General features: G+C 43.9%; 3 protein-coding genes across 3 annotated transcripts; 1 reads left to right on the top strand and 2 right to left on the bottom strand.

Moving 5' to 3' along the window:
- The first annotated feature begins 685 nt into the window (after nucleotides 1-685).
- Nucleotides 686-2,173, top strand: LOC119556601 (nitric oxide synthase-interacting protein homolog). The gene is made up of 3 exons (XM_037868913.1): nucleotides 686-1,602; nucleotides 1,661-1,769; nucleotides 1,831-2,173. The coding sequence occupies exons 1-3, from the start codon at nucleotides 854-856 to the stop codon at nucleotides 1,900-1,902; spliced, it is 930 nt and encodes a 309-aa protein (XP_037724841.1). The 5' UTR covers nucleotides 686-853; the 3' UTR covers nucleotides 1,903-2,173.
- Nucleotides 2,174-2,485: 312 nt separating this feature from the next.
- On the bottom strand, nucleotides 2,486-6,141 carry LOC119556600 (coatomer subunit beta). The gene is made up of 6 exons (XM_037868912.1): nucleotides 4,393-6,141; nucleotides 3,503-4,158; nucleotides 3,284-3,445; nucleotides 2,947-3,220; nucleotides 2,778-2,883; nucleotides 2,486-2,702 (listed from the first exon to the last, which is right to left on the bottom strand). The coding sequence occupies exons 1-6, from the start codon at nucleotides 6,027-6,029 to the stop codon at nucleotides 2,637-2,639; spliced, it is 2,901 nt and encodes a 966-aa protein (XP_037724840.1). The 5' UTR covers nucleotides 6,030-6,141; the 3' UTR covers nucleotides 2,486-2,636.
- An 8,291-nt stretch (nucleotides 6,142-14,432) lies between these two features.
- LOC119556195 (dnaJ protein homolog 1-like) lies at nucleotides 14,433-19,140 on the bottom strand. Its single transcript, XM_037868143.1, has 2 exons — nucleotides 18,828-19,140; nucleotides 14,433-15,431 (listed from the first exon to the last, which is right to left on the bottom strand). The coding sequence occupies exons 1-2, from the start codon at nucleotides 18,972-18,974 to the stop codon at nucleotides 14,514-14,516; spliced, it is 1,065 nt and encodes a 354-aa protein (XP_037724071.1). The 5' UTR covers nucleotides 18,975-19,140; the 3' UTR covers nucleotides 14,433-14,513.
- Between the last annotated feature and the right edge of the window lie 40 nt (nucleotides 19,141-19,180).

The following is a 19,180-nucleotide window of genomic DNA, read 5'->3' as shown; positions in this document are numbered from 1 at the left end:
TTTTGGGCTGATAGGGACAACAGCTCCTTAGAGGAACAGCCTGGAAGCAGCAGCCTTGGAGGGCCATTCAATCAAAAATTCAAATAAATTTGAGTCAATAAAATGGATATTACAAGACAGTATTTATTAATGTTTTCTTTAACTTTTGGCTATTCATTTTAAAGCAGTGCGAGAGGGAAAGCATTTTCGTAATACGCCAGTTCGAACTTATAATATGACTATCTCGCTCTTAACCAGAGTTATGTAGTCGCCATATTGCTTTTCTCTCTCATTTTCGAACTGAAGGAATTTTCGAAGAGAGAAACAACATTTTTTTTCAATAGCTATTTTACATTATTTACTGGAAAAAATGCTACGTCATGTTTGTGTATATATATGTACATATAGTTTTATTTTCAATCAGCTTTCATTTAATTCGTTTAACTGCTACGGGAACATGTTATACCCTAATAAAAATAATAAGAAACAAATATTTTTACAAGTGTCCAAGTCTGTACACCTTTTTACAAACTCAATTTCAAGCTAAAAGGTAAGGCTTTCTAACAGCATACAGCAAATTTAGTTTTGTTGGTTACAACCAACTACAGGAAAAAACCAATCGTGTCCCAACCTAAGCATTTCGATGACATTATAATCAAGCATTTTTTAGTTTAGTTTTGTTTTTTAGTTTAACTTTCACCAAAACCAAAAAAGTCAAGGTTTTTGCATCGTCTAAATATTAAGGCCGGCATTTTTCACGAATATCGGCGTATCCCGGCGCGGGCACACTGTACAGGCAACGGTCACACTGCAGTTGGTAAATAAAGCATTTGGTGGAATTTATTGAGTTTAGTGACCAGCTAGGACCCGTGAAATGACGCGCCACGCCCGCAACTGCACGGCCGGAGCCGTGTACACCTACAACGAGAAGAAGCGGGACGCGGCGGAGTCCGGCTACGGGACGAATGCCCAGCGGCTGGGCAAGGACTCGGTCAAGTCCTTCGACTGCTGCTCGCTGACGCTGCAGCCTTGCCGCAGGCCCGTGATCACCAAGGACGGCTTCCTGTTCGACAAGGAGGCCATCCTGCAGTACATCGTGACCAAGAAGAACGAGTACAGCCGCCGGCTCAAGGAGTACGAGCGGCTGAGGCGCGCGGAGGAGGACCAGCTGAGCCAGGAGGCCAACAGCAAGCAGCAGGCGCGCATGGAGCGCTTCGTCAACGCCGAGAAGCCAGCGATGACGCCCGCCCACTCCTCCGCCGCCGCCGCCGCCGCTGCCGCCAAAGAGAAGCCATCCACTTCATCCGCCGCTGCCGCCGCTTCGTCCTCTGTCTCCTCGATTTCCAACATGACCAACGGGCACGAGAAGAAGCTGCCCAGCTTCTGGCTGCCCTCCGAGTGCCCCAATGCTGGGTTGGCCAAGGCCCAGAAGCCCGATGCCACCATCTACTGCCCGGTGTCGCAGCAACCGCTGAGGGTCAAGGATCTGATTGATGTCAAGTTCACGCTGCTCAAGGACGGTGACTCCAAGCGCTCGCTGATTGCCAAGGAGGCGCGCTACATGTGTCCCATTACCCACGACGTGCTCAGCAATGCGGTGCCCTGCGCCGTTCTGCGTCCCACGTGAGTTCTCGCTGGGATTTCGCTTTGACAGCTTTTGATAATTTCCTTTTCCCTGAAGTGGCGATGTGGTGACCATGGAGTGCGTGGAGCGCCTGATCAGGAAGGACATGATTCATCCTCTCACCGATCGCAAGCTGAAGGATAAGGACATCATACCGCTGCAGCGAGTAAGTGTGACATGCTTGGCATTTCCTTCCGGCGCTGAGAGATCTTCCTTTTATTTTTCAGGGCGGAACTGGCTATGCAACCACCAACGACAACCTGCAGGCCAAGGAGAAGCGACCCATGCTCCAGGTCTAAGACGAATTTCCCATTTCTGCAGTTATTTAAGCCCTCTCCAATAGAATTATACGCATTTTTAGCCTAAGCTGGTAGAGAAATCTAAAGGAGTAATAGATTGATCAAGGAATTTTAATCACAATAGATAGTCATGAGAAATTATGGTGTCCTTTGATCAAGTTTATGTTTTGGAAGCTTTGTAAACCCAATTACTCTGCAAATCACAACATGGTTATCTGTTTCCCTTGCGTAATGTGAAATAAAAATACCTCCTTATACTCGTACAACACAACTCACCAACAGTTTATACTTAATTCCACTTTCAAACAAGTTAGGCCTGCCAGGGATATATGTACATGATTGGATATCATAAACATTGTATTAAAACCTTGTCCAAATCTGAACAAATGGAAATCTACATCATTTCAGATTCCATATTTCAAACAAGTTTTCTTATCCTATTCGTTCCCAAGATATAGCTGAATTGGCCATATTGTTTAATATGTTAATAAAATGTGGTATTTATTTTCCGGCCTTAATACTTGTATTTCAGATATGGCAAGCTTTCCTAATAACCCTCAATGAAAATACTCCCATTCTGGGGTTAAGTATAATATATTCTTTATGCATAAGTGTAACGTGTAATGTAAATTGAAGAAGTTGCAGCTGGCGGAATGCGGGCGGGAGGCCGAATACGTCGTTCAGATACGTCGCTCTTGGTGGTGGCTGGTCGTCCACGTCCAGTTCCACGTCCACTAGGCCGCCTGCACCGACTGCTTCTGCGAGGAGCTGATCTTGTCGCCCAGACTCAAAGCCATGCCCTGTTCGGAAGAGAATTTCCGGATTAGAAAGATCGAAAGAGCGTGGAAGGATGGGGAATTTTCTCCGTTTCTTACCTGACTCTTGGCGCGAATGCGTATGTGCCCCGTCACCTTGGAATCGGGATCATCTACGGGCTTCTCGATGCTCAGATTGGCCAAAGCATTCTCTCCGAAAATGGACCTAGAAAATGGGATGACAGTGCATTTAGAACAGCTCCATTTTACTGGACAGCTGGATACTCACTTGGCGTACATGTTGGCGGCCATGAAGCCGCATTGGCCGGACAGCGCCTTCTCCGGCGTGAGGCACTTCATGTTGGTGCTCTTCAGCAGGTGCTTGAGATATTCGTGCAGGTCGGTGAAGCTGGTGTTGACGGTCACCTTGTTCTCCCACTCGAAGTCCTGCCACATTTGGCGGAACTCTGTGTCCGTGCAGCTGGCCGGAATGATGTAGTCCATGATGTCGATGTGGATGGTGTTGAGCACCACCACGTTCGTGTTCAGAGCGGTGTCGTAAACTATTGGGAGTGAGAATGGTTTAGGATGCGATTTCAACCACGGTTTTTTCGTTAGCCACTCACCAATATTGCCGAAGATAATGCCGTTCTCTGTGGAGGAGACCTTGACGTTAGCCTTGATGTTGCAGAAGTCGTGCGGGGCCAAGACCACCGGATGCGGGCGCTCCACCAGCTTAAGATCGCCCAACGTGGCCAATTCCAATGTGCAGTTTTGCAGCGTGTCGTCTGAAAAGGAGTTCATTGATTTAAATACTTCCTTTTGGGGCGAAAAGGACTACTCACTGGTCTGGTTGACGATCAGGACGTCTAGCACAATGTCGTACTGGTTGACATTGACGTAAGCCTCGGCGTAGACGGGATCCGAGAAGCCAGTCAGCTGGGTGACCTTGTTGAGCTTGCTGTTGGGTGAGGCCACGTCGCTCATCTGGGCGTTCTTGCTGCCCGCCAGCGCCTGGTTCAGGCTCGACTCGAATACGTTCTCGCCCAGCTGGTTGTCGCGTCCGTTGGAGAGCTGTGCGAAGAGCACGGGATCGTCTGGCTGCACCTTGGCGGTGGCTTTCTGCTTCTCCTTCAGCATGCGCTGGTCCTCGTCGTGCTGGGCATCCAGCATCTTGCCCAGAGCCTCGCGGCAGAACAGTGTGAAGACGGCCACAGCCTCCGGTGTGCGTTCGCTCAGCGTACGTAGGCAGACAAAGATGCGGTCGGTGTCGTCGTTGGTTATGGGCTTGGTGGGGAAACCGGATTTGCCCAGGTGCAGGATGGAGCTCATGATCAGCATCACCTGCGTGGTCAGCCGATTCTGGGCGCGTGCCTCCGGCTGCAGCTCCGCGTATCGAAGTGCCAGCTTGGTCAACGTGGCGGATAGGGCGGCGCCGATGAAGAAGTCGCCGTCCATCAAGTACTGGCGCAACGGCGGACGTTTCTCGGCCTTGGCCACCCTGTGGAAAGGATAAATCGGCATTAGAATGCTATTCAAAGTACATACTGTAGTGGCAAGACCCAAAGCTTCAAGTTACTATCTGTAAATTGCTGCCTATTGTGATGACTCATCGCCAAACAGTGGATAACGGTCATGTTTAAGCGACAAACAAATAGGCACGAAGAAACTAGAATGCTATGCTTGACATCTTCACACAGATGAGTTAGAAAAGTTCCACGTAGTCATTACTTACGGGGCCAGACTGTAGGCGCTCTGGGTGGCGTAGGTTCCATCGGAAGTGACCTTGTTGCTGGCGTTTCCGGATCCCGATCCGGATGCCTCTGTGCCAGATCCAGCGGCACTGCCGCCTGTGGATCCCTGCTGCTGCTTCTGCTCCTCCGTCTGATCTCCAGCCAACCGGCGCTGCTCCGCCTCCACCATGGGCACTTCGCCCAGCGTCTGCTGGATGACGGCAATCACTTCGAGGATTTGCGGTCCCTCAACGTACTCGCCCAGAATCCAGACGGCGGCGCGATGTATCTTGGAGGACTTGATCTGCGGGAAGGCCTCGATCAAATGCTCGATGATGAGGGCGCGCAGGGCGGGGAACTTTTGGATGGCCTCGCGGATGAAGACCAGCACGTCGGCAGCGGCCAGTTCGTTGGTATCCGAAAGGAATTCCACCAGTACGGGTATAACATTGGCGGCCACGTCGGGGAACTTAATCGAGCAGGTGTGCAAGGTGCGTACGAGCAGTTGCCTGTACTTTCCAGTGTCCTCGTGCTCCACGTTGTGCGTCTTGGCCACTTCCTTCTTTAGGACCAGCACCATTTCGCCAATATTACGCGAATAGACCAGGTCCAGGGCCAAGGCAAGTGTTTTCCGGCGCACCTCGATGTCTGGAGCGGCCAGAACGCGCAGGACGTCCATCACCAGATCCTGCATCACCTTCTCCATGCCCTCGTGCTCCTTCATGGCCACCAGGCGATCGAGGACGATGAGCTTGACATTGTTGTCGCTCTCCTTGACCACCAGTTCGATATAGCAGCTGGCTGCCGCCTTAATGGCCGTGGGAGCCAGCGAAAGGGTAATCAGAGTGCCGGCGGACTCGTACCTCACTGCATTCGAGCTGGAGTTCAGCAGGTTGTAGATGCAGCGTATGAATCGCGAGCGCTCGGCGGGATTGGCATGGCACACCTTGTAGATCAACTCCACGATGACCAGCTGCAGGATGTCGCCGAAGGTGTGCACCTGGTCGATGCAACTGGCCAGGTAGTTGAGGGCTCGCTCCTGGTCGGCATGGAGGAGCATCAGGAAGGCATTCCGCTTGCAGCTCATGTCCTGCTGGGTGTCCAGGAAGCTGGCAATCAGCTCGGGCCCGTCGGGCACCAGCCAATCGAAGTTCTTGTAGATGGTGAAGATGGCCAGGACGGCGTTGCGCCGCACATACGAGTGCCGGTGATCCAGGCAGGCGCGTATGGCCGGCATGAGGGGCTCGAGGAGCTCCGGCTCCTTCAGCTTGCAGAGGAAGCGCAGGGTGGAGCCGCGCAGGAACTCGTTGGGGTGCTGCAGGTCCTTCCTGTACGCATCGCACACCAGTATCATCTCCTGCAGCAGCTTCCCGTCCGCCGACGTCTTCGGCACAATCTCCCAGAAGATGAGCAGCAGCTTCTTGATGGTGTGGTTCTGCACCGGCAGCACGAACCGGATGATGGTCATGATCAGGCCCGGGTAGCGCTCCCCGTTCAGGAGCAGCTTGATCACCCGCTTCAGCGTCTCGATCTTCACGTTCGTGTCGCCCTTCTCGAGATCCTGCTTCAGCTGCATCTCGTTGGGCACCTCGAGGTCCGGCGAGTTGATTATCGTGTAGCACGGCACTTGCGACGTCATCGTGGCTGCCTTTTCTTCTAGCCTGAGTTGACCAAGTTTCCCAATTTCCTGGTTTCCCGATTAACAATTTTTTTCTCTTCCGACGTGTCACTTGTGTGGATTGATTTTGGGATGGAACAAACGAGCCGAGTCCAGGGATGGGCAGCCGCTTAGCCGGGACGCGCACCATTCGCCGGCACTCCCCGCCGCCGACAGAGGGCGCCTCTTGGGCGCGCCCCTTGAACGCTGCATTTTTGGGCAGCCAACATCTCTTTTAAGTCGTATACTCGTTTTTATCGAGCTCAATTAGAATAAAAGAACTGGGAGTACTGGAAGGAATAAAATGAACTGGTTTTCCTAAGCTTATATCGCCTCGATTCCCACGGGCTATCGATAAGTCGACAGTCCAGGGATGCAAAAGTGTCGTTGGAACTGGTTCCTTTGTAGAGCGGCGATCCAGTTCAATGTTCATGGCGCTTAAATTCAAATGTACATTTTATTTATATTTATGACTTGCATTTCTTACAATTTTAAAATAATATAGCATATTTGAAGCGAAGCTGTCGACATGTGCGTCCACATCAAGCAGCGCCATGCGGACAGTCCCCAGTTCAAGCTTGATCCTGATCCTGCTCAACATGTCCAACCATTATACATCTAGTTATCTATACTCTAGTTTCTTTCGTGGTTTTATTGATGGGGAGACCAAACTCGGATTCTGAATATGGTATAACAATGGTAAGGACACATCCTCGATTTTCTTTGCATTGACCAACCATCAGTTTCCGATAGCAATCGCACAGAAGGCCACATTCTCGATATCCTTCGCTTTGACCAACTTGTAATGAGTCCAAGCCAGATCGTTAGTAACGTATGCAAAATTGACGTGGTTTCAAGTACATAATCTTGATACTAATTATAATATCAAGATTATTTACTTGAAAAAAAAGTTAAAAGTTGACCAAGGCGAAGGAAAATAAGGATGTGTCCTTCTGTGGCGTTGCTTTTGGGAACAGGATGGAGAAGTCGAGGATGATGATGGGGCAATCCCTGGTCCGGGATAATCATCCCACGTCTGCACTTCCAGGCGGGCACCGCAAAGCGCCTCCTTCACCTCGTCGCCCTCCTTGGTGAAGCCCATCTTGGTGCCCCCCGCCCAGCCGAGCGGGCTGACCGGCCGCTGGACGAGATCCTCAGTTGCGAGACCTTGAAGCGCTTAATGCGCCCCTTGGCTATGTCCTCCAGTGTCACAAAAAGCACATGTTCCACAGGCGGATTCCTTGGGAGCGGGCCACTCCCTGCTCTTGATCCCACCGCAAAGTCGGAAACGGATCGCTGGATCCGAAGAACTCGTCGAGGGTGGCTTGCGGATCACCGTGGAACTGGTAACTGGAGACATCTCCGCCGGAGACCCTCCTCGTCCAGGGGGTCGAACAGGTCACGCTTCTTCTTGTCCAACAGCACCTCCCAGGCCTCGGCCGCCTGCTCGAAGATCTGCGCCCCATGGGGATAGGGGTTCTGGATGGAAGCGCAGCTGCAGCTTGCGGATCGCCCCAGGGATCTTATAGTCAGTGGCTCCGCGACGGATTCCCAGCCTTGTAGAAGGGTTTTAAAAAAGCTTGCGACTATTTTGTAATTTTCAAAAAACAAGTTAGAGAACCAGCAGTACCATTGCTATTGCTATTGCAGTGGTCCTGCTGGTTCTCGAATTTGTGGCTTAAAACTTACAGAAAAATAGCAAGCTTTTTAAAATTCCTTGAAAATATGTTGGACAAAAAGATCCAACGGCTCAGAATGATTGAACAGAAATGTCTGTGGTGCCTATGACGATGACTTGTCGAAAATACCCCTTTCGATTTATTTTCTACTTAACGCAAGTCAAGATAACAACGTTTTAAGGACTTTAGAGTGTTACCACAGTTTAGACCTCAATATCTGAATGTACTCATCAAAACGAGATAAACTGCATTTGGCGTTGAATGGGCTTAAGAGATATTGATATATTATGGTTTACACCATCTTTAACTCGCTATAATATCCGAACGCGGGCGAGCTAAAAGGGGGGGATCCTCAAATAGGGATTAACCGTTTCAATGAGTACTTTTAGATGTTGAAATTCAAATTTTGATAACAGCTATGAAAGGCTTCCACAACATATCAGTCAAACGTAACTGTTACTTCTGAGTTTTACAATAAAAATAAAAATAAATGACAGTTATTTGCGACTTTTAAAACCAAAGGCATTATTATTAATTTCTTTTATTTATTAATATTTTGTTTTATAAATAAATAAATTATTATTTAATTTTATTGTTAAGTTGTAGCTCACGATGTACTCAATCCCTGCAAACAAAAGGGAGATAATTCTATCGTCCACAAGTCACTTTTTCGTAACTTCTGGAAGATAAAAACACAATACATCAAATTTTCAAAAAAAAAGAAAGGAAGTTAACTTCAGCAAGCCGAAGTTTGTATACCCTTGCAGCTATAATTATTAAACTTAAAAATAAAAAAAACAAGAAAGGAAGTTTACTTCGGCAAGCCGAAGTTTGTATACCCTTGCAGCTATAATTATAAAATTTAATAATACAAAAAATGGTATTCCCAATAGTATCAGATAATATGTCAAGAAACACTGAAGCTATAATTTGATTCATATTATTTTCCCACCAATTTTCCGATCGTTCCCATGGCAGCTATATGATATAGTAGTCCGATTTTGATAAAATTCAATTCGAATTTCAAAACTAATTAAAAGATGTTATTTCCAAGCGAAGGAGGTTATATGTTCAAAAACACCGAAGCTATAATTTGTTCCATATTATTTTCCCACCTATTTTTTGATCGTTCCTATGGCAGCTATATGATATAGTCGTCCGATTTTGATAAAATTAAATCCGAAATTCAGAACTAATTAAAAATGTTATTTTCAAGCGTAGGAGTTTGTATGTTAAACATTTCGAAAGAAATAATTTTTAAAAATTGTTTTTCCTATGGGAGCTATAAGATATAGTTGTCCGATCCGGCTGGTTCCGTCTTATATACTACCTGCAAAAGAAAGAAGACTTTTGGGAAAGTTTCACCCCAATAGCTTTAAAACTGAGAGACTAGTTTGCGTAGAAACGGACGGACAGACGGACATGGCTAGATCGACTCGTCTGGTGATGCTGATCAAGAATATATATACTTTATGGGGTCGGAAACGTCTCCTTCACTGCGTAGCAAACTTCTGACTTAAATCATACCCTCTGCAAGGGTACAAAAATTGAAGAAAAACCCCAAAGACGCCTAAAGAAGGTCAGTGCAGATGAAAAAGGACGCCCAATCCAAGCTGTTGCCCTTTATTGTGGGACTTGACCGACAGGAAGCAATAGTTGAAGATCCACTAGAGAATCCCAGTGGGAGGAACATGGGACATCGCTCGATTTCCGACGAGCTCTCCATTGAGGACTCCACCTCCACCAGCTACTTGGCAGGTAAAGCAGAGATGGAGGACGCGCCGGCCTCTATGGGGAGGAGGAAATAAGGTCGCCCGCTAAGAACCATCACCAGCCATTACCAGGGTGCTGGGCGACTTTATGCAGCATCAGGCGGAACAACCCCGTTCCCAATTTGGCTCCCACTTCCTCAAGGTCTAATGTGCCTATTGGGATTCGGAGCTGGACTACAGATGACGCGGGGAAGATGGCGAAGCATCCGTAGGACGAGAAGGAAGCCTTAAACTTCTAATTTACATAAATAAAAACATTCGTTGAACATTTAATTTATTTTTGTGCACCAGCAGACTCTCCTTTTTTAAATTGCTCCAATTGATTTGTTTTCCGTTTGGGAACAAGCCCAGCTACTTGACAGTAAGACCATGCTACATGCATGGCGGGTGAACTTTAAAAACTTCAGTCACACTACAAAGAATAAGATTTTTCGACTTAGCCGATCTGAGTACTAGGCTTTCATTTTGCGGGATAAATGAATGGCTGCAATCATTTTCTATCGCTGAAGGCACTATTAAGTGACTTCTAGAAGATGAAAACGATCGCTTTCGGATCACGGAAGTGATTTCCTTCGGGAAAAAATGTGCCCCTGCGGCGACACTTCCAGAAGTAACGCAGAAGTAACTTTGAAAAGTGTCGCCGAAGTGGCACATTTTTTCCCATGGGGAGTCACTTCCGTGATCCGAATGCGATATCGCCAAAGTCACTTCTAAAAGTCACCCAGAAGTGACTCTACATATGCCTCTAGAAATTAGAAGAGTCTTTCCCAAAACCTATTTTTTACTTATTTTGCAATATTTTGCATTTATTTTTCATCACGGTCCCTGATGTAGGAAACGCTGCTGAACAATGTAATTTATGTCTAGCTCCGACGACGTAAGAAATTTACTAATAGCCATTTCTAAAAGAAACAGAAACAAAAATATTTTTTTGTTCAGTCAAAATAAATGAACTAAAAGGCATTACCTTTTACGAAAAAAAATATGTGAAGAATCGTTGGATGCTGGGTGTCTCCGCAGTTACACAGCTTGCTTGTCCGTAAATAATGCTTTAAATAATAGTACAGCTTCACGCTTGTTTTTTGTGTAAAATGTGATCTATCGTCTTTTTATCGTCCAAAAATGAATAAGAAGTGACTTTTACGCGATATATGTATGCATATTTATACCCTTGCAGAGGGTATAATGATTTCAGTCAGAAGTTTGCAACGCAGTGAAGGAGACGTTTCCGACCCCATAAAGTATATCTATTCTTGATCAGCATCACTAGACGAGTCGATCTAGCCATGTCCGTCTGTCCGTCCGTTTCTACGTAAACTAGTCTCTCAGTTTTAAAGCTATTGGGCTGAAACTTTCCCAAAAGTCTTCTTTTTTTTGCAGGTAGTATATAAGACGGAACCAGCCGGATCGGACAACTATATCTTATAGCTCCCATAGGAAAAACAATTTTTAAAAATTATTTCTTTCGAAATGTTTAACATACAAACTCCTACGCTTGGAAATAACATTTTTAATTAGTTCTGAATTTCGGATTTAATTTTATCAAAATCGGTCGACTATATCATATAGCTGCCATGGGATCGATAAAAAAATTGGTGGGAAAAAAATATGAATCAAATTATAGCTTCGGTGTTTTTGAACTTATAACCTCCTTCGCTTGGAAATAACATTTTTTAATTAGTTCTGAAATTCGAATTGAATTTGATCAAAATCGGACTACTATATCATATAGCTGCCATGGGAACGATCGGAAAATTGGTGGGAAAATAATATGAATCAAATTATAGCTTCAGTGTTCCTTGACATATTATCTGATACTATTGGGAATACAATTTTTTGTATTATTAAATTTTATAATTATAGCTGCAAGGGTATACAAACTTCGGCTTGCTGAAGTTAACTTCCTTTCTTTTTTTTTGAAAATTTGATGTATTGTGTTTTTATCTTCCAGAAGTTACGAAAAAGTGACTTGTGGACGATAGAATTATCTCCCTTTTGTTTGCAGGGATTGAGTACATCGTGAGCTACAACTTAACAATAAAATTAAATAATAATTTATTTATTTATAAAACAAAATATTAATAAATAAAAGAAATTAATAATAATGCCTTTGGTTTTAAAAGTCGCAAATAACTGTCATTTATTTTTATTTTTATTGTAAAACTCAGAAGTAACAGTTACGTTTGACTGATATGTTGTGGAAGCCTTTCATAGCTGTTATCAAAATTTGAATTTCAACATCTAAAAGTACTCATTGAAACGGTTAATCCCTATTTGAGGATCCCCCCCTTTTAGCTCGCCCGCGTTCGGATATTATAGCGAGTTAAAGATGGTGTAAACCATAATATATCAATATCTCTTAAGCCCATTCAACGCCAAATGCAGTTTATCTCGTTTTGATGAGTACATTCAGATATTGAGGTCTAAACTGTGGTAACACTCTAAAGTCCTTAAAACGTTGTTATCTTGACTTGCGTTAAGTAGAAAATAAATCGAAAGGGGTATTTTCGACAAGTCATCGTCATAGGCACCACAGACATTTCTGTTCAATCATTCTGAGCCGTTGGATCTTTTTGTCCAACATATTTTCAAGGAATTTTAAAAAGCTTGCTATTTTTCTGTAAGTTTTAAGCCACAAATTCGAGAACCAGCAGGACCACTGCAATAGCAATAGCAATGGTACTGCTGGTTCTCTAACTTGTTTTTTGAAAATTACAAAATAGTCGCAAGCTTTTTTAAAACCCTTCTACAAGGCTGGGAATCCGTCGCGGAGCCACTGACTATAAGATCCCTGGGGCGATCCGCAAGCTGCAGCTGCGCTTCCATCCAGAACCCCTATCCCCATGGGGCGCAGATCTTCGAGCAGGCGGCCGAGGCCTGGGAGGTGCTGTTGGACAAGAAGAAGCGTGACCTGTTCGACCCCCTGGACGAGGAGGGTCTCCGGCGGAGATGTCTCCAGTTACCAGTTCCACGGTGATCCGCAAGCCACCCTCGACGAGTTCTTCGGATCCAGCGATCCGTTTCCGACTTTGCGGTGGGATCAAGAGCAGGGAGTGGCCCGCTCCCAAGGAATCCGCCTGTGGAACATGTGCTTTTTGTGACACTGGAGGACATAGCCAAGGGGCGCATTAAGCGCTTCAAGGTCTCGCAACTGAGGATCTCGTCCAGCGGCCGGTCAGCCCGCTCGGCTGGGCGGGGGGCACCAAGATGGGCTTCACCAAGGAGGGCGACGAGGTGAAGGAGGCGCTTTGCGGTGCCCGCCTGGAAGTGCAGACGTGGGATGATTGGCCCGGACCAGGGATTGCCCCATCATCATCCTCGACTTCTCCATCCTGTTCCCGATAGCAACGCCACAGAAGGACACATCCTTATTTTCCTTCGCCTTGGTCAACTTTTAATGAGACCCAGCCACTTCGTTACTATCTTATGGGGAACTGACGTCGTTTTCAAGTAAATAATCTTGATATTATAATTAGTATCAAGATTATGTACTTGAAACCGCGTCGATTTTTCATACGTTACTAACGATCTGGCTTGGACTCATTACAAGTTGGTCAAAGCGAAGGATATCGAGAATGTGGCCTTCTGTGCGATTGCTATCGGAAACTGATGGTTGGTCAAGGCAAAGAAAATCGAGGATGTGTCCTTACCATTGTTATACCATATTCAGAATCCGAGTTTGGTCTCCCCATCAATAAAACCACGAAAGAAACAGTAGAGTGTAGTTAACTATATGTAAAATGGTTGAACATGTTGAGCAGGATCAGGATTAAACGTCGGTGAAGCCCGGCTTGAACTGGGGACTGTCCGCATGGCGCTGCTTGATGTGGACGCACATGTTGACAACTTCGCCTCAAACATGCTGTATTATTTTAAAATTGTATGAAATGGAAAAGTCATAAAAATAAATAAAATGTACATTTGAGTTTAAGCGCCATGAACATTGAACTGGATCGCCGCTGCACAAAGGAAAAATTTGTCCCGCCCACTCTAACGCCCCAAACAAATTTTTAGCTGAAATGTATAAGCTAGTCAATACCTATTGATTGACCCAAAAAAAAATTTGACACGCCCACTATAACGCCCATAACGCTTAAATCTGTCTACCGCCCACATAACCATATATTGAGATCGCGGGTAGGTGGCGCATTTCAAGCTCGCTTTGCTGCTTGCATATCTCCATTCCCCCTTTGTCCCTATAGCTGAGTAACGGGTATCTGATAGTCGAGGTACTCGACTTTAGCGTTCTTTCTTGTTCAATTATATCTTTGGTGTTTTTTTAACATATAACCTCCTACGCTTGGAAATAACATTTTTTAATTAGCTCTGAAATTCGAATTTAATTTCATCAAAATCGGACGACTTTATCATATAGATGCCATAGGAACGATCGGAAAATTGGTGGGAAAATAATATGAAACAAATTATAGCTTCTGAGTCTTTTGACATATTATCTTATACCATTGGGAATATCATTTATTGTATTTTTAAGAACTTCGAATTAAACTTAATAAAAATCGGACGAATCTAACATATAGCTGTCAAAGAATCGGTCATAGAAATAATGAAATATTTATTTTTAAGAAAATTTTGCTTTGTTGATTTTGATCGTATTTTCTTTTACTCTGGGATATAGAATATTTTAACTTTTCAGAATTACGAAATTAATTTTACACAAATATCACTGAAGCTAGCAACAATCCTTTAAAATTTAACATGGTGTTACTATCATTGATTATTTCTTATAGCTGCAAGAAGCTAGCATTCTTTCTTTTTTTATATCTTTTGTTTTCAACTGCGAAGTATACAGGGGGTACAAATCGGTTTTAATTGAAAGCTCTATTACCCTGTAATTTTTTCAGTACTATAATATATTGTAACGAGCTGCCCAAAAGAACCTATCGGAGTTTAGGAGTGTTTTGATTTTTTGCATATATATTTTTTGAGGTATTGTGGTATTACAACGTCGTCAATGGCGATGTGGCTGCGACTCCTGGGGAACAGGGCAGGGGGAATTACAGCGAGGATATCACCGTTTCCGAAATTGCTTCGGGGAACTCGATGCAGAAGTTGACGACGAGGTCGCCGCGGCACGAGCCGATTACTTGATGGGGCAGTCCTTGGCCTGGGAAGCGGCGCGTGGAGTCCTGCCTGATGACCTCTCCCATGGTGCTGAGGTGCAGCGGCTCGCCCTGGAGCGTCGGCACCTCTAGTTGGGCACCGCCCAGCGCCTGCTTCAGTGTGATCCGGGCCGTGAAGTGCAGATCGCACCCCTCCCTGCGAAAGATGGGGTGTGGCTTCTCCCGTAGGACGAAAATGACGTCGCCGGGCCGCCGGTTGGGCATCTCGTCGCCCTCGCCGGGGAAGGTGATCCTGGTGCCCGCCTTCCAGCCCGCACGAATCTCGACGACGAGCATTTTGCGATGTTGAGTCGCCCGGCCTCTGGACGAGATTCTCCGTTGCGAGATCGTAGGACGCTTAGTGCACCCCTTGGCTATGTCCTCCAGAGTGACAAGAAGCTCGTGTTCTATCGGCGGATTCTTTGGGAGCAGGCCACTCCATGATCCTGATGCACCCGGAAAGTCGTCGTCGTCGTCGGAGGTCTCTGACGACGCATATCTGTAGCCAAAGAACTGGGCGAAGGTGGCGTACGGATCACCATGGAACTGGTGGCCGGCCCGCCGGAGACCGTCCTCGCCCACAGCGTCGAACAGGTCGCGCTGTTTCCTATCCGACAGGACCTCGAAGGCCTCGGCCACCTGCTTGAAGCGCTCAGCTGCCTGGGAGTACTTGTTCTTGTCGCAGTGCCAGTGGTAGCGCAGTGCCAGCTTGCGGTACGTCATACGGATCTCAAAGTTAGTGACTCCGCGACGTAGGCCCAGCACCTTGTAGAAGTCCTTGGCCATGGTTCTGTTGATATTCCAATTCTTTGTCTGAAATTACACAAAAATTGCAAACTTTCTTAAAATTCCTTGAAAATATGTTGTGCAATCAGATCCAAAGGCTCAAATTGATTGAACAGAAATGTCTACGGTGCCTATGACGATGACTTGTCAAAAACTCATTTCGATTTATTTTAGACTTACGGCAAGTCAAGACTACAACATTTTTAGGATTACCACAGTTTAGATTTCAATATGTGAAAAAAAATCGTCGAAACATCAATGTAACGATTTAAATAGTATTTGTTTTCTTCAGTGTTATTATGGATATGGATTTAAAACAGGCGCCGAAAGTAACAGTTAACCAAAGGAAATGGAGACTCGCAAGCAGCAAAGCGAGATTGAAATGCGCCACCTACCCTTGATTTCAATGTATGGTTATGTAACCACGGTTTTGCGCGGCTTGTGGGCGTAAGAGTGGGCGTGGCACCCTGCTGAAACAAACTTGCGCTGCGCAAGAAGGTCAGAAATATGCAGGCCATATCCCAATAGCCTAGCTCGCATAGTTTTCGAGATCTCAGCGTTCATACGGACAGATGGACAGACGGACATGGCTAGATCGACTCGGCTGGTGATCCTGATCAAGAATATACTTGCTTTATGGGGTCGAAAACGCTTCCTTCTACCTGTTACATACTATCCGATGAATCTAGTATACCCTTTTACTCCACGAGTAACGGGTATAAAAAGTGTTGAATTCTTAGGCAGTGTTAGATGTTCTGAACTGGTTGATTGATAACTTTAGAACGTGACTTTTTATAACACTTCCTTGAGGGCTATACACTTTAGTGATTAACCCAAATTCGTTCGAGCCGTTTTTGAGATCTCAAAAATAAGATTAAAAAATCGTAATAAAAAAGAATTTCGAAATACCTTTCTAACGACATACAGCACAGGCCTGTAGCTTTAGTAGTTCACAAGTTACGGGTCTACGAAAATTAGCAATGTATAGCGGATTTTCGCCTAATTATCGAGTTTTTTCAAAAGTGGTAGAACTTATGTTTTTTATATTATATTATATTATTAATTATATTATATTATATTATTATTATATTATTAATTTAACATCGTCTAGAATTTTCAGGACCCTAAAATAACTTTTTGGGACATACTGACAAACTAAATACAATTTGTATTTTGTAAACTCCCCCAAAATCTTGTTTTTCTTATTACTTATGAACGGAGCAACGAATTTTAACAAATGAGGTTCAGTCGACGCGTATTTTAAGTGAATATACAACTAGCCTAATGATCTTGTCAAATTTTCTAAATTTTCACTTTTATACTTTTACCGCTTTCGATTGATGTATCACTCGTAACGATCGGACGATCACAATAGATTTTCGTCTTCGCACACTCTCCTGGTGAGCTTCGTCACTACGTGCACTGCCGTCCACAGTTATTCCTAGGTTTAGGAAAAATAGTATTTGTTTTGTGCTGTCTTTAAATACTGTCACATTTTCGGATAATTTGAGTTTTAAGAATGTTTTGTTCTTGATTCAAGAAGCAATACTATCCAAAGTCAAGTTGGTTGGTCTGAGTTGGTTATTTCACAGTTGGTTAGTTGAGTAACGGGTATATAGCATTCTCTCTTGTTAAAACTTCAAATTACACACGTTTTTTTTTACTTAAAAGCACATAAAAACACAATTTTTATAAAACTTTTTTTTCGTAAAATTTTTAAAAGGATTTCAGAATTTAAGGCTAGGAGGCCCCGCTACTAGTACACAGAGAGGAAAAACCAAGAACATTGTGATTGAATTGAGCACATTCGTTCTTAAAAACCGTGTAAGCACAAATGTTCTTATTTTGATCCGAATGTTCTTAATTCTAGAACGAAATGGTAGGAACTAAAAAAGTGAAATGAGTTGATTTCGTTCCATTTTCAAGTTGATTTTGGTTTTAATTTAAGAACATATTTGGATCAATATGATAACATTTTGATATTGATTTTATCTGAATTTGGGATCAAAAGAAGAACATTTTAGACTTGTAAAAGGAAAAATGAGCTCAAATCGTTCTTGAAAGCTAAATACTAGATTGAATACCCTTCCCAAAAAACCGCTAAAATAATAATATTAGGTTTGTAATAGTTTTTTACTTTTATTAAATTATAATATATATGTATTTAATATGTGATAATTTACAGGCTTAAGTCTCTTATAATATTAAGGTATATATACAATTAATGTAATGTATGGTTGTGCTGGAAATAACAGAAGAAAAGTGAGAGTAATTATAAGTTTTTTTTATGATTTTCTGACAATTATAAGTGTTTTTGCTTACATGTGCTTATGTAGAACACATAAACACACGTGGACACGAACGAATTTGTCCTTACCAAATTCTTGAGAAAACACACTCAATGCAGCCAATCTTTAAAAACAATTCAGCAAACACTTGCATTTGTATGTACATTCCATACATACATACATACATAGATTTTACTGCAAAGAAAAGAAAAAAAGAGCTGTAAAAGTGTATTTTATTTTAAAGCTCTACGTACTAAGGAATTTATACTAACCTTCATGGAATTTTCTTACGGACTCCATTTCAATATCCTTCAGGTACTTTAACAACTGCTCGTCACTTTCACTTTCCATCACTTTAACTTTCAACTTTTTGCAGTATATGCGGCACAAGCAAATCGAAACGCTGATGAAATGTGCCAGCCGAATGGTTCAGAAGAAGAAGAGCAAAGAAGAAGGGTCTAACGCGTGCTAACTGTTAACCGAAAGATACTAACGCGTTATAAAAAATCCGCAACACACCATTTCAAGTCGAAATGCAACTCACTTTTCGTTCTATTTTTAGTCCTTTCCGTTTTTACTTTAAGAACATTTTAAGATTATTGGGTTTCTGAGAACAAATTGAAATTGTTGTATTGTATAACATTTCGTTCTTGTTTTGAGAACAATTTTGGTTTTACCAAATTTTAAGTACAAACTCAACTTGATTCAATCACAAAGAGAACATTTTGAGCTCAAAAAATGGCGTTCTCATTTTAAGAACATTTTCAACTCAGATCAGAACGTGAGAATTCTCTCTGTGTAGGAGTTCGCGTCGTTTGTGAATTTTATTTGTCGCCATCTGGAGCTGATACTACTTTATTGGTTTTTATTTCTGAAAACAAAATTATTTATATAATATATAATAATTATTATTAATTTGGCATCTCCCTGCACCTAAAATGTGCTACATTTTGATGTTTTTCTATAATAAGTGTTAACTAGTAATGTTTAGTTTTTATTGAATAGGGTTCTTCGATAAATGAGTTGTTCGCGTGGAAAACTAATGAATTTCTTGGCTGCAGGCAAGGCAGTTCTCCAGCCGCTTATTTCTCTGACAACAGAAAGTGTAATTTTGCGTTGGGTGTGGCCCTGTTACCTGGCTGCAGATAGCCTCCGTGCTAGAGGACTGCTGATAAGGGTCCACCCCGGTCGAAATGGAAAAATCCCCAACCCATTTCGATCCGGGGAGATTCCCGTCCGTTGCGAGGCTTTTGACCTTGCCCAGTGCCAAGTGCGCGAACATACATATGGCATAACAAACAGTCTAATTCGGTCTGCGTTCGATTCTACTAGAAAGATCCCCGCCCACGCCAGTGGGCCTTTGTGATCTCGTTCAGCGCTTCTTCACTCAATTGCCGCCCCCACTCGTCACTCGTTACCCAACCACGCCCCCAAAAAGGCACGGCTTGCATTTTAAGCAGGTCGCCAATTGTCGCGATGGGATATTGT

The sequence above is a fragment of the Drosophila subpulchrella genome, chromosome X, assembly GCF_014743375.2.
Source record: "Drosophila subpulchrella strain 33 F10 #4 breed RU33 chromosome X, RU_Dsub_v1.1 Primary Assembly, whole genome shotgun sequence".
NCBI lineage: Eukaryota > Metazoa > Arthropoda > Insecta > Diptera > Drosophilidae > Drosophila > Drosophila subpulchrella.
Note: the sequence above shows the minus strand (reverse complement) of the source record. Positions and strands in the feature narration are given on the sequence as shown.